General features: G+C 52.8%; 1 protein-coding gene across 1 annotated transcript; it reads left to right on the top strand.

Moving 5' to 3' along the window:
* Window positions 1-6,822: 6,822 nt before the first annotated feature.
* NCLIV_004830 (hypothetical protein) lies at window positions 6,823-8,549 on the top strand (the record flags this gene model as incomplete). Its single annotated transcript, XM_003879993.1, has 3 exons — window positions 6,823-7,296; window positions 7,776-8,004; window positions 8,326-8,549. The coding sequence occupies 3 exons, from the start codon at window positions 6,823-6,825 to the stop codon at window positions 8,547-8,549; spliced, it is 927 nt and encodes a 308-aa protein (XP_003880042.1).
* Window positions 8,550-13,165: the final 4,616 nt, after the last annotated feature.

Below are 13,165 nucleotides of genomic sequence, written 5' to 3'. Positions count from 1 at the left end.
TGCCTCTCCACGGAGACAGTAAACAGGTGGGAGTCGCACCAGGCGCTGGCCCCCGCCTGGGTGTCTCGAGGAAACAGCCGTCGCTGTCTCCGCTGCGACCGGCGCCACATGGAAGTCTCGCCTGGTCGCGGTCCTCGCATTTCGCGAATCGACTGCCGCTCTGTCTCCTGTCTGCAGGCAACAGGAGACGAAGACTGAGGAGAGGTGGAGACAGAAGAGAGAGGGAGACAGAAGGCAGCGACCGGAGAGACGAGTAAGACGGCCTGGATGGGCAGTGAACGGAGGACGAGAGAACCCGAAGAGAACAAGTCAGGGGAAGGGCCACAGCAAGAGGATTGAATGAACAAGAAGGTGGGCGCGGTGGCGACGCACCGGAGAACACCGCAACGCAAGAGACACAGAATTGGTGGGGGCAACAGGAGAGAGAAAAAAAGCACAGTAGGAGACTCCAAAAGCAGAGAAGAGGGGACACAGGGAGAGCACGACCGTCGAACAAGGCAAGCAGGCAAAGAGAGCTGTGCGGACAAAGTCGACATTCATCTTCTTTTTTTGAGTTCCGCACCGAGATGCGTCTCCACAAGTCACCGGCGTGAGTCGTCGCGGGAATGCTTCGGCAACATGCTTCCTCAAGAAGCTTGCGGCTTTTTTCCGTCTGCGTGATTATCTCTGCTGTCGCTCCTACACTCCTTACCGCGTTGTCTCCTCCGTCGCTTCTTCGGGACAGCCGTGTGTTCCCGAGAACCTCCCGCGACGCATGCTTTCGTCCCCAGTGTGTTCTCGCTTGGCTGTAGGGATCGAGTTCGAGCGAGACGACGCATGTCCGCCCATGGCTCTGGAGGTGAGGCCTGAAGGCGAAGCACTCCGAATCCGTTTCCACGAAAGATAAGCCTTCGCGGTGGTTCTCTCTTCCTCGCCCCGTCTCAGCGCCCCGACGTGAACCTTCGTAATCTTCCTCAGGCGCGTCACACGCCAGCTGTTCCCCGCGCCAAGGCCCCGGAAACCGCGCGCCGCCACCAGGAGCACGAGGCGAGAAAGACGCGCTCTCTCGTTGCCTCGGAATGGACGCAAGAAAGGCCGAAGAGGAGGCGTAGGGCACAGAAGAACGGGCGTGGCCAGATACAGACGACAGCCGAGTCCCGGGTGTGGGGTAGTAAGAAGCTGTCGTTGCAAACGGCGCGTCAGCTGGCCCCGGAGTGTGCAGTGTATATACACCGTCGCCCGAGACTGAGTGAGGCAACGTCTGGTGTCGAGTCGAACTCGGGCAGCCCGACGCACGAAGAGGGTGTGCGGAGACAGAGGCGTGGTGGCTCGCTCGCGAGCTCAAGGGACAGTGTGCATGCTGAGTTCGATGCGGAGGCAGGGGGAGAGACGCACGAGAACCGGGGGCGGGAGAAAGGGAGGCGCCGTAATCCGCACGGAGACAGTGGTGAGTTGATGTAGGGTGGAAAGAGCACGAATCATGGATCCCTTTCTTGACCGACGGAAGAGCCTCTCTCCGTCGGGAGAGAGGAGAAGGTGCGACGGACATTCCGAGAGGACGGTGAGAGACAGAGGCGGGAGGGAAGAACAAAAAGGAGACAGCTCTCTTCGCTCTGCGCAGGCATCCTCCCTCGTCAGTCCTTCCCGGCTAACGGAGAGAACCGCAGGCGTGAAACGGCCACGCGAACTGACGAGGCCAAGCAGCGCGAGTCTGCTCAAAAAAGGGAAACGAAAAGGCGGCGCGGTGGAAACGAGGAAAACGTTTCGAGAGCCACCTTGTCGCTTTCCTCTTTGTGTAGCTCTGGGTGCGCAGCGTGGTAGGCAGCTGGTGAAAGGGACAGAAGAGAGGAGCGTGGAGCACGAAAGCGAGGCAAAAACTCTAGGACAACAACCGAAAAGGGGACTTCCCAATGACTGCCCGGCATCGGCGCGACGACGACGGAGAGACAAGACGAAGCAAGGAGAGACACTGAAACGAGTGCGAGGAAAGGGGCAGAAGAGACGTCCTGAGGCAAAGCGTTCTGGGGGTGTCAAGCGAGTCAAACAAATCAAGGGGAACGAGGCAGACTGGTACGGATGTGAAACAGATAAAGAAGCACAGTCTAGCGCACATGATCAGGTTTGACAAGCGGTCAGGCCCTCAGTTGCGCCATCTTTGGGCTCCGCATGCACAGCGACAAGAGGGCTTCCGCTACCTCCTTGCCAAAAGCGAGTGGAATCCTCCCGTGGAAGACCGGGTTTGTCTGTTTTTTGTGGTTCAACCGCACTCTGAAGAGGAGGCGAAAGACGGCTGCTGGTCATCAAGCGATTGACAGGATAAGGTAAGAAAGAACGGTTGACGAGAGATACCCGCTTTTCTCTCTTCTCTCCCCGGAAAGGCAACAAGCCGAGAGTTAGGGTCGACGGAGAGAGAGAGAATGGACGAGAACGACGATCAAGGAGCGCGGAGGCGAGGCAGAGGACTGGCAAAGGCGCTCCTCGCGAGACATCAAGCATGCGACTGGGAAAAGAGTAGAAAGCATTCAAGGTCCACAAGGCAACGATGGGCGTGAGAGGTTCCCTCTTGTACCCTAGACGAGAGACCCTACGACGCGTCCGCAGTGTACCATGGCGGGGTTTTCCGGGTTATCGGGGCGACAAAAATGCTCAGAAAGGCAGAGCTGTACACAATTGGGTTTGTTATTGTGGCAAACACAGCGTTTGCACTGAGGCGAGGTTGGCAGCCGCCGCTCTGTTGACGTTTCTGGTGTATTCCGAACTTTCCGTCGTGAGTGTGCCACGCGAAGGGTCAGCTAGGGTAGGCTGGAACAGGAGTTCGATGGAAAAACTCTACGACAGGGGTGAGTACACTCGCGAGGGGAAAACCGCGAGAAAAAGGGAAGTCTATGAGAAAAAAATTGTTCAAACTGAAGAGAGGAATCGGCGCATGCTCAGCCGAAAAGACAGGGCGGAACGTGAGAAAGGAGTTGGAAAAGAGCGGGGGGGCGCTGGCCGTGTCTTCTGCGACTTCAAAGGCGGGCAACTCCGCGCCCTCCGTGGCTCGGCCTCTAAGGACGAAACGACAAGGGAGAGATTTAAGCAGGAAAACGAAAAGCAAGCGGTTTTCCCGTTTGCGGAAGAGGAGCAGATTTTGCAGGGGAAATGCGCGAAGCGGGAGTCAAAGAAAAGCCGCCGGGCCGCCGCGCCTCCAGCGAGCACGGTGGTCGGACCGCATGTTGGAACCACGTTCTGGACGGCGTTTTGTGATTTTCGACTACCACGTGACTTCGTTGCGAGAAGAATTACCTTCGAGGAAGTGTGTCGGGGATTTTCCACTGAAATCTCTTTTAGCAATTCCCCCTGAAAAGATATGTTTCAGACAGCGGCTGTCGGGCGGTCTATGGTATCTCCGGCTACTGAGGAGAGCCCTCCCGAGCAAACTGGCGAAAAACACCACCAGCGCAACTGCAGTCAAACCCCGTCGAGCAGGACAGCATAGAGTGAATCATAAAACCGAGGCACTTGGGGAGAACCTGTGGTCTCTAGGAGTCGAGAGATCTTTCTGTCGTCGACTTTTCTGGGAAAAGCCGGTAGAGAGCCAACACCGGTGCCGTGGCGACGCCTCTTGTAGGGTTTTCCCGAATGTTCCTCTCTACGAGGAAGAATGATAGTTCTAGCGAAATGGATCGGAAGAGGCAAAGCATGATACATACCGTTGAAAGTGGTGCATCCACAGTCGTGCACTGGTACTCTGAACGGAAGTACGTGCCTGAGTGACGGGTACTGATCACCAGATTTCTTTTACAGGCGCCTAGAAACGGAAAAAGACGGCGCACGGGAAAGCAAACGCCTTCCATCAGCGGAAGGTGGCCCTGGGGGAAACTGGACACTACAGACATGCGCATTTCCACCGGCTCCTCAATACCAGTTGGAGTGATGTTTGTGTCCCCGGTAGAGCGAGCCCTAAGTTGGCCAGTGCGGCTCTGGCGGATCCTTCGCACACGGGGCTGCCGGAAATAAACACCAAAGTTTGCCGTTTGGCTCTACGCGTTCGTAAGACCAGAGAGTCAGCGTGCATCGTGGAACTACTCGTAAGACGTAGCTCATTGATAGTCTCTTTCGTGCCACAGTGGGACAAAGCTATTGCCTCCATTCGTGCTACGCGGTCTGACGTCTTACATCGATGCAAGGGAAGAGGTGCAAGGATGAAATCCGTTTAGCGAGCTGTACAGCGGAAAAGTGGAAGCGTGTGTGAAGAGCGAAGGTAGGTGTGAAAAATTCCTAGGTTCGCTTTCGGACAACGTCGTTTACAAGACTTGTCGCAACTCAACATGGTGATTGTATAGTTGTCGGTTTCTCACACAGTGGCCTGCCCTTCCCTACTCCTCAAGAATCCCCGAAGCCTTGTCGAAAAAAAAGCATATATATGCCAGGCTTGTTTGTGGATCACAGTTTTTGTTAGTATCTACGGCCCCAGCGATGTTCCCGGTGAGGAGGCGCTTGGGTACGCGGGAGAGAAGAGTACCGGGTCGCGAATTTGAAGCGATTACCGACTTCGGTGCATCTGCCAGAAATTCGGTGTTGACTAGAACATAAAACTCAGCTTCCGGCTGATAAGGTTGAAATGCTGACTGCAGTCTGCATTCTCCAATGACTTATCGCTGTATTCTGGGTCGAAATTCGGATTTAGGAGAACAGTGCTGACCTCGAGCCTTATTTCGTAGTGATGTTCCCCCTGCTGGTTTTGCTGCCGCCCGACGGAAATAAAAACTCAATGGTGGACGTGTGGACCGAACGGCGATAGGTAACAAGGCAGGCGCATTTTTCAAAGGACGTTCAACTAGTCTTTAACGTCAACACAAAAAAGTATCCGTGGACAACAGAACTGTCAGCTGCATCTCAGTACTGTAATACTCAAATACGTCAGCCACACCTTTATTTGTAGCAAGATGTGTGCGTATATGATCGGCGTACAGACTTGGCTGGGAGAAGTCTCTAAATGACTTCTGGTGCGGGGATGTATTTGGTGCAGGTGTGCTAAGAAGGGTCCTCCTTGGTGAGGGCTGTGGGACTGTGCACCATTACGGACATATTTTAGAGTTTTCAGAGATCTTTTCGTTTCGTCTACGGGATCCTCGGCAATCACATTTCAACCAGCGTGCCCCTCCAGGAGTACGTCAAAAAATCGTGCCCCGCTGAAACGTCTTGAAGTTTGATGCTCCCTGCATTACACATGAGCGTCCCCCAGCTTACAAAAATCACATCAGCCGCAAATCTGTCCGTTCGCGGTGTCGTGGCTGTGCTGTTTTTAAAACCAACTGCGAGAACCGAGGGGGGGGGGGGGGGTACAGGGGAATTCTGTGCTCTACAGAGAAAAACGAGGTCCTGCTCGCCAGGACAGCTTTATTCCCTTGAGGCAAGGGTTATAAGAAACAGAAGGTCTGTTCATGTCCGAAGCTAGCAAGTGGAAAAGTCTCGGCTTCCAGGAACGTTGCACAGTGGTCACATCCCACCGGGCCCCCGCAACTTTGGACGCTTGATTGTCTCCTGTTGCTCTCCAGCAAGCTAACTGAAGGCAGATCCACATATTGGTCATCAGGATACCTAAACGGACCTAAAATGACGCGCCACTACAGAAATATAGGAAACGTGAGAGCCTGATTCCCCATGAACCTTGGTTCTGAAACGCCGTCGGCTCAATCGTCTGGCCGGCGGAGTGAAAAAATGTACTTTCACACGAGAAACGCCGATTTTACGAAGCTTGCTCGAGTAAGGGCACACGTTACTCTCTTACTATGCTGCCCGCTTCTTCGCAGCCTGCAGACAAGGACCAACAACATCGACGAGAGGTCCCACTGTCTTGTAAATTTACGCGCCGTCTTCAGAGAGACGGCGAGTCATCGCGCTTGTTGCTCCGTCGCGACCAGCCACACTTTATATGGCAGCTGGAAGGGGGCACCTCATGGAGAGCGGGAAGGCGAGAGCTCACCGGCGGCCTCTCCTGTGTGGCATGTTCCCCCCTGACCGTGGATCGTGTCGATTTTGCTGTCCATTCCACAGCTCTTTGCTACTTGGTCCGTCGCAGAAAGAAGGTTTCTTCTCCACACTTGCGCAGGCCCCGCCTATTTATTTCGTCCCTCGCGTGGTTCAAGAAATCGTCCAGTTCTGTTCTCTTTTGGCGTCCTCCTGTTCGCGAAAAACAGACTCGATTTCAGGCACTCATCGCTCGGTGAGCTGTGTGGCGGCCACGCCTTGACACGTTCCGCTCGCCAACACACAAAGGTGCTTACTCCGGTAGTCTTTATTCTTTGCATGACTCCCCCCGTTTCAAACGTAGCAATTTTGTTCTCACGAGTCGTTTCAGTAAGCACAGAAGCATTCTGTTGGTTGATTCTGTACACATTCCTGAACTGCTGCCGAGGAACGGTGGGGAGGTGACAGCAAAAGATTGTTGGACGACACGAGCCCCGCCGGCAGTGCAAAGTCATCACCCGGGTCAAGTGCGGTGGAGCCCGCATCTCTCGGCTCTTGTCCACACGACCCGTCCGTCTTTTCTGCTCGTACTCTTCGAGGAAGGTCTTTGCAATGAATGCCTTTTTCCGAGTGAGCTCGTTATTCCCTAGGGATGGCCGACCCGAAAACGGCCAAGGTTTCGTTACTCCCAGTCCCTGGTTTTCAGTGCCCACCTTCGGACTACGAGACTCTCGAGATCAGCAAGCATGCAGGGTGCAACACCATCCAGAGGGGCATCTTGCCAAATCGCCTCCAGGTGGCTGGTTTTCGTGGTTTGGTCCGTCGCAGCCCGCATTATGTGATGCAGACCCTCCTGCCGCGCCAGAGGTGCAACGGGAAGAAACTCGGCATATGACAGCGACAAGCTCATACACCTCCCACAACTTTCCAGATGAGTTCTCCTTGGTCACAGCCTTCTCAAGCGACAGCGACAGTGTGTCCAGCAGTCCTCTGGATGCTGATGGATCGCGCAGCGACTTCCAGCTAAACACCGCGGAGCAACATAAGACAGATGGTGGAGAAGACGAAAGCAGTGCTAGTATTCACACATCTCACCGGAGTTCGCCCTTGCACCCTATCGATGCCAACTCTCCCATATTGCATCCAGGGGGGAAGCTTCACAGTTGCAAGCAAATCTGTTACCGCAACACCTTCACAGGGCAACTGGAGGAGCGCGTAATCCAGATTCTTGCGATTCACGAAAATCCAGGGGTGTACCTGATTCCCGAGCTGCTAACAGATAGTGACTGCGCCCATCTCCTACAACTCTGTGAGGGGCGTTGGGAACGCAGCAAGACGAGTACAGGATACGCCACTGCCGAACCCGTAGGCGCATAGAGCTTACTTGTTTTGGGTGTGCTCGGCTTCCCAATATTGCAGTGTGTCGGCGCCGGTTCAACGCGATGTAGCTTGAGATGCGGACAGCCAGTGAATTGCCGTGGAAATTTCTTCTGGAGTTGACGGTGTCTGAAAATCCAGACTCAGCATTAAACGCCGCACACGAGTTCAGCCGACAACGATAGTGCATCGTCTGTTTGCCGGGAGCAGGTGTTTCAAATTACGTTTCAGATAAACTCCGCAAAAGGCCCATCGAACGATTGCGCAGCCACACTTGTGCTAACGAGAAACGTGTTAAGCTACGTGCTAACCCAGCGCAAATTGTGAGGCGGCTATTTATTCTAGACGAGAAATGTGCTGGAGTGTCTCGTGGTCGAACGGCTTCACTGTCTTCATGTGCATTGTTGAACGTGCACTCGCTCGGCTGGCTGACGAAGTCCTGGGTATTGTTATTGTGTGCCTTTCAGCGCGACTACATGTCGAAAAAGAGTCCATCAAGAACCAGCTGGTCTGTTCCTCTTGCCATTGGGGAAACCGGGGTCGTAGAGAATATCGAGAGAATCGTATCCGCGTTCGCGGGCATGCCCGTGGAGCATCTTGAGCCTCTTGCCGTCGTCCGGTACGAAGAGGGTCAGTACTTCAAACAGCACCATGATGGAGGCTTCCGACCCAAAACGGTTCTTCTGTACCTAAATGGTAAGTGGGCGCTCTCGTCGCCCCGCTCGTAGACCGAGATCTGTGTGTGGCGGCACGGGCTCTGTTGTATCAGTAAAGGATTTAGTGGGAACGCAGAGCGGGACGGGGTGGGGGGCGGACCATGGTTAAGAGACCACTATAGATGAACAATGTGACCGTTACTTTAGGGAAAAGGTGATCATTTGTTTTCCTGGTTTTTTTTTCATCCAGCTGGAAATTAAAGTGAAACTGGGGACCATAATCTCTCACTACATTAGTGGAAGCTGCTTAGAAGCGTTGTAGTAAATCTTGTGTTACTGTCCTGTTTGATCTGTGCCTCAGACGTCGAAGCGGGAGGGGAAACGAGCTTCGAAACGCTGGGATTCCGCGTCGCTCCAATGAAGGGCGCCGGTGTCGTCTGGAGCAACTCGTATCCCGGCACACATGAGATAGACCCGCGTCTCCTCCATGCGGGGCTGCCCCCAGAAAGAGGCGTCAAGTTCGTTGTCAACTGCTTTTTTAACAAGGACCCAATTCGCAACGATCTTCCCTCTATTGCGAATTAGGCGTAGCTTGCATCTAAGTGGTTCACCTGTCGCTCAATGTAGCTCGTTCCCTCTTGATGCATCAGGGATAGTACACATGATCTTTCTCCGTTAGTCTTCCGAAGCAGCAGTGTGCTTTGTGAGGTTTTAGCAGGGTAAAAGTTTTTTACACATGCCGTCGGAGACTGTGCGGTATTCTACAGTGAAACTAAAAACTTGCTGTACAATCTAACTTTTCTCCGATTTCTCGTATCCTCCGTTTACGAGGGTTACACATTTCACTTGTAAGCCACAGAGACTTTTACGGGCTGCTATCACACTCGCTCGCATATATCAAAAACAACACGAGGCATACGATAGCATGGGATCTGACTCATTGTGGACAAACAGGAGTTTCAACCAGGTCCTACCTGAATTTAAAACGTGTGTTCATGGGATGTATCCCTCGGAAGGAACTTCGGGAGAAACACATTGTGTTACTGGAGTAATGTTTAGTGATTGGGGGTACTGTATTGCCCCTTTGATCAGGTAGGCCTTTCATTGACTACTCTTACGCATCTCTCAGGCTGAGGTTACAAGTGAGTCAAATGTGAGCTTGACGAGAAACATTAGCTGGCAGGTTTTTTGGTAGCACTGCCCATTCAATGTTCTTTTTCTTCCTCCTGAAAAAGTTCCTGGCCGGATTCGCAGAAACGGAAAGAGTTCTTACGCAAGAGTGTATAATGCCTGCCTCATGATAATATTTCGCCGTAGAACCGCAACCGGTAACGGGGGCGGGCACCGATAAATGCCGAGTGCTTCGGTTGTCTGCAGAAGAGTGTTTTACTTCCGTTCTATCCGAAGTACCGGAGCAGAGACCTTGACAGAGAGTCCAAAAAGGCGAAGCAGCCTGCCATCCTTTGGCCGAACCCTCGGAAAAAAACCTTTAAGGAAGGTTCACTATCTGGTCTGCCGGCTAAAACAACGTGCGTCCTTTCGTTTCGGGCCGTCTGGCTGGTCTTGTGCCGCCCAAGGGAATTTGATAGTTTTTGTCAGCGTCCCCGTGCCTGAGGCGCACGTTCATTGTCACTACCTTAGTGAAGTGAAGCGTTTCTCAGTGACAGAGCCCTCTGCCTACTGCCCGTGCAAGCTGTTCAGTGACTCAAGCAGACGTGACGTCTCGTCTACCCCCATGTGGGGTCCCGCATCCTCCATGTCTCGATTCCTTTTAGAGACGTAGGATAACTCAAGAAGGAAGAACGCATGCGAATGTGAGGCCAGGTGTCCGGACGTATGCCGACATAGAATCTCCAAACGTCCATTGAGGTTTTAACGCCTGGAGAAAAGCGCGCCTCCACTACTGGTTTCAGCAAGACACAAGATGGGAGCGCTGTGGACGTGCGCAGTGACACTCAGAAATCGAAATTAGCCAGGTAGACTTATATCTTGTTCCGACTGTCGTGACTTTGATTAGTCTCGCTTCAGAGCCAATCCATTCTCACCAAGATGAAGAGTTCTATACAAGTCTTTGCTGCTAGTTATTGTGTTCCTGCGCGAGCACACTGGGCACCGTTATAGCAAGTGCCCTCCATATAAAGGCAACAGGACGTCGTGTTCTTCTCGCCCCTGTCTTCTACAACGAGTTTAACCCAGTGAACTATACATAATATCTCTTCAACGTGAATTTTCTCCAACTTGTCTCCGTTCGGTTATCTTTGCTGTTTCAGACGTGTGTAGGCTGGCAGTGAGCGGATAAGTGCCATGAAGGGAACAGGGGTACCTGAGGCGGCCAGTGTGCCGCGTGGGCAGTCGAACAATGCCGAAATCGCAACACAGAATCATGATGACGCGGGGCCTTCTCTTTGCCCCCCAAGCCTCTCAACGGTTGAAACCGTTCGGGGAGATTTTTCGCCACAAAATGCGGAACCTTTTGTACCAAGAGGAAATTCGGTGCTGCTAGAACCGGTTCGGCGTGTGCAGTGTAAGCAAGCGTCAGATGGCCACGGCGCCTGGTGTCGGAAGCCAGTCGAGTGCTCTGCCCAGAACGATTTGCATCTCCCAGAAAGCTGCGTTGCTCCCACTCTGACACCCTCCAGCAAACTCAGTAAGTGGCCTTCTTCCTCCTTGCCAGCCTCAGCGCGAGCTCCTGCGAACGCAGCAAACAGCCTACTACTCTTGAAAAGCACTGCACACCGAACTCCTGCTGCCTTTTCGGTTCATTGCGAGCCAACTCTGGAACCACAATGCTTCGAGGCTGACATCACCTGTTTGGAGACAGCACTACGGGGAGAGTGCGTCGCCTGCCGACACACTCAGAAAAATGCAATCGAATCTGTCGGGAGAGGAGGCAGCCCCGCCGTTGGCGATCGCGGGGAAGCAGGCACTAATCCTGAAGCAGACCCCGACGGCCTCCCTTATCCAGTGATTGTCCGCGACTCCTTCTCGTACTGGGTTATATACAAACCCCCTTTTTGGAGCTGCGAGGCAGAAACGGAAATCAAGGGAAAGCCTGTCGAAAGTGGCGAAAATGAGGATGCATCCACAGCGATCGGCTCCGTGATCGCGTACCTGCAAAAGCATTTCCCGGTTACTCAGGCGAGTGCCATCTACAACAACCAGATCAACCACGGACTTTTGTTTCCCCTCGAAACTGAATGGTCTGGCTTCCTTGTGGTAGCGAAAACGTTCAACGGATACATTTTACTCCAACAGCAACTCGACGCTGGGAAAATTTCTGGCACCTTTGAGTGCGGGATACAGGCAACGGACGGCGAGCTGGGCCACATCACCTTCATACCTCTTCTTTCTGCCGATGCCAACGCTCCTGGTCTGTTTGTCACAAAGATGGAACCTTTTGGCACAATAAAAGCGGCAACAACGAATATGTGTGTGGATGTTGCCCTCCTCCCGAACAAAAGCGAAGCGAACGAGAGTCCTGGGGTACGGCCACAAGGACGTGAGCATCGGTGCTCCGATACAGAACCATGGTGTCACGTGTCGCTAGAATGCTGTTTTATTCCAGGAGGTACATCTGACGACCTGCTGAAACAAGAAGATCCTACTTTTTTGGCATGCGAAGACCCATTTGTCAAGGCAGTTTTCGCTCAAAGGGGAAGTGCTTCCCCGTGCAGACGTGTCTTCTTTCATGGTACAGCTCTCAGTTTCTACGACATTGACGCAAAGATGCAGCCCATAGAACACGTGACTCGAAGGCCTCGATGCGACAACAGTGGAGAAGCGGAGGAGCTACGACTACCTCTTTGCACATTCGAATGTGCTCTTCCGATTGAGCTCGAAGAATGCATTTCTGGCGACCGGGCATACAACAACGTCGTGACAATGAGTCCCAAGACGCTCACGGATACAGACGTGTGGCAGCTTAGCACAGACGAAACGTGCACGTCGCAATCGGATCGAACTGCAAGGCCTTACAGAAAACTAAGGTGCGTCCCACTGTCATCAGACCTGTGGCGATTATCAAGAGAGAAAGCACCGCAGTCACATGCTAGTGGGTTTCTCTGGCAAAGCATATCGACGAAACTCTTGCTCTGGCAGGAAAACTGCGCAGTGTGCAACAGAAAGCATCCGCCAGAAGAGCTCAGCACACCTCCGACTTTATCCCTTTCTCTTGATAGCCGCATAAAAGGTTATGTGTGATAATCACAAACAGCACAAGGCAAACTTCTCCCGGTCAGGACCACCGCGCCCGTTTAGCCGCTGTACTATAAGGTGACCCAGCATTTCGAAAAAAATCAGGAGACTGTCAAGCTTCCTTTGTTCCCAGAATGCTCCTGCTGTTAGAGCTGAGAAAAAAATCTGCGAAACGAGCACACTTGCTTTTGCATGCCCTCATAATTATACCAAAGTTATTTTGTTCTCTGGATAACGATTCCAAGAGAAAAATACATGGCCCGAGTTGATTTTCAAAATATATAGATTATAGTTTGTATGTGCATCTCGCGCGACCCATCACCATCATCTGTTTGTTTCCGGAACGACGGTCTACTTGGATAAACCGTTAGTAAGTTCGTCGTTTCTGTCAAACTGTGGATGTCCACTTTGCTTCATTGCCGCTCGATGAAAGGCACTGCAACCTGTTTTTGTGCTTGTTGTCCTGGTTATCTTAGCTTCGCTCTTGGTTCGCTTTGTGCGTTAACCGCTGCCGCGCTCCTCTGTCGCCAGTGGTTGGCTCCTGCTACAAGGTGGGCCGCAGTCCAAGCGACTTTGTCATCCTATTCTTCGAGCCTTGTACAGCTTTTGAAAACCGATATGCCGGTGTTGCTTGCGATCAAGAATGCCTACCTCTACGCTGCACGGTTCTTCGGACAGGCCGGGTTAGTTGTGCGGCTGCAGGAACTCCGGATGCTTGGCTCACGCCTTTTTTCTGGAGATTCTCGTCTCCCAGATAATTCCTTGCCGATCTGATGGAGATCGCGCTGCCCTCTTGCTTTTCCAGTATGATTGTCGACTGTCCGATTCGAAACGAAACTACTCTCCTCAATGGAAACCGTAGCATTCTGGTTAAAACAGAATCACATTCCGCTAATCTGCGGCTAGTGGAAAGGTCTGTGGCACTTGAAGTTTGTCTTGAATATCGTCTGGATAGCTTGTGATGCATAAACATTCGAGCACAGACGCTTAAGAGAAGCGAGTGCAGT

This window comes from Neospora caninum, chromosome II (assembly GCF_000208865.1).
Source record: "Neospora caninum Liverpool complete genome, chromosome II".
In the NCBI taxonomy this organism is placed as follows: Eukaryota; Apicomplexa; class Conoidasida; order Eucoccidiorida; family Sarcocystidae; genus Neospora; species Neospora caninum.
The sequence above is the reverse complement of the archived record's forward strand: the minus strand, read 5'-3'. Positions and strand labels throughout refer to the sequence as shown.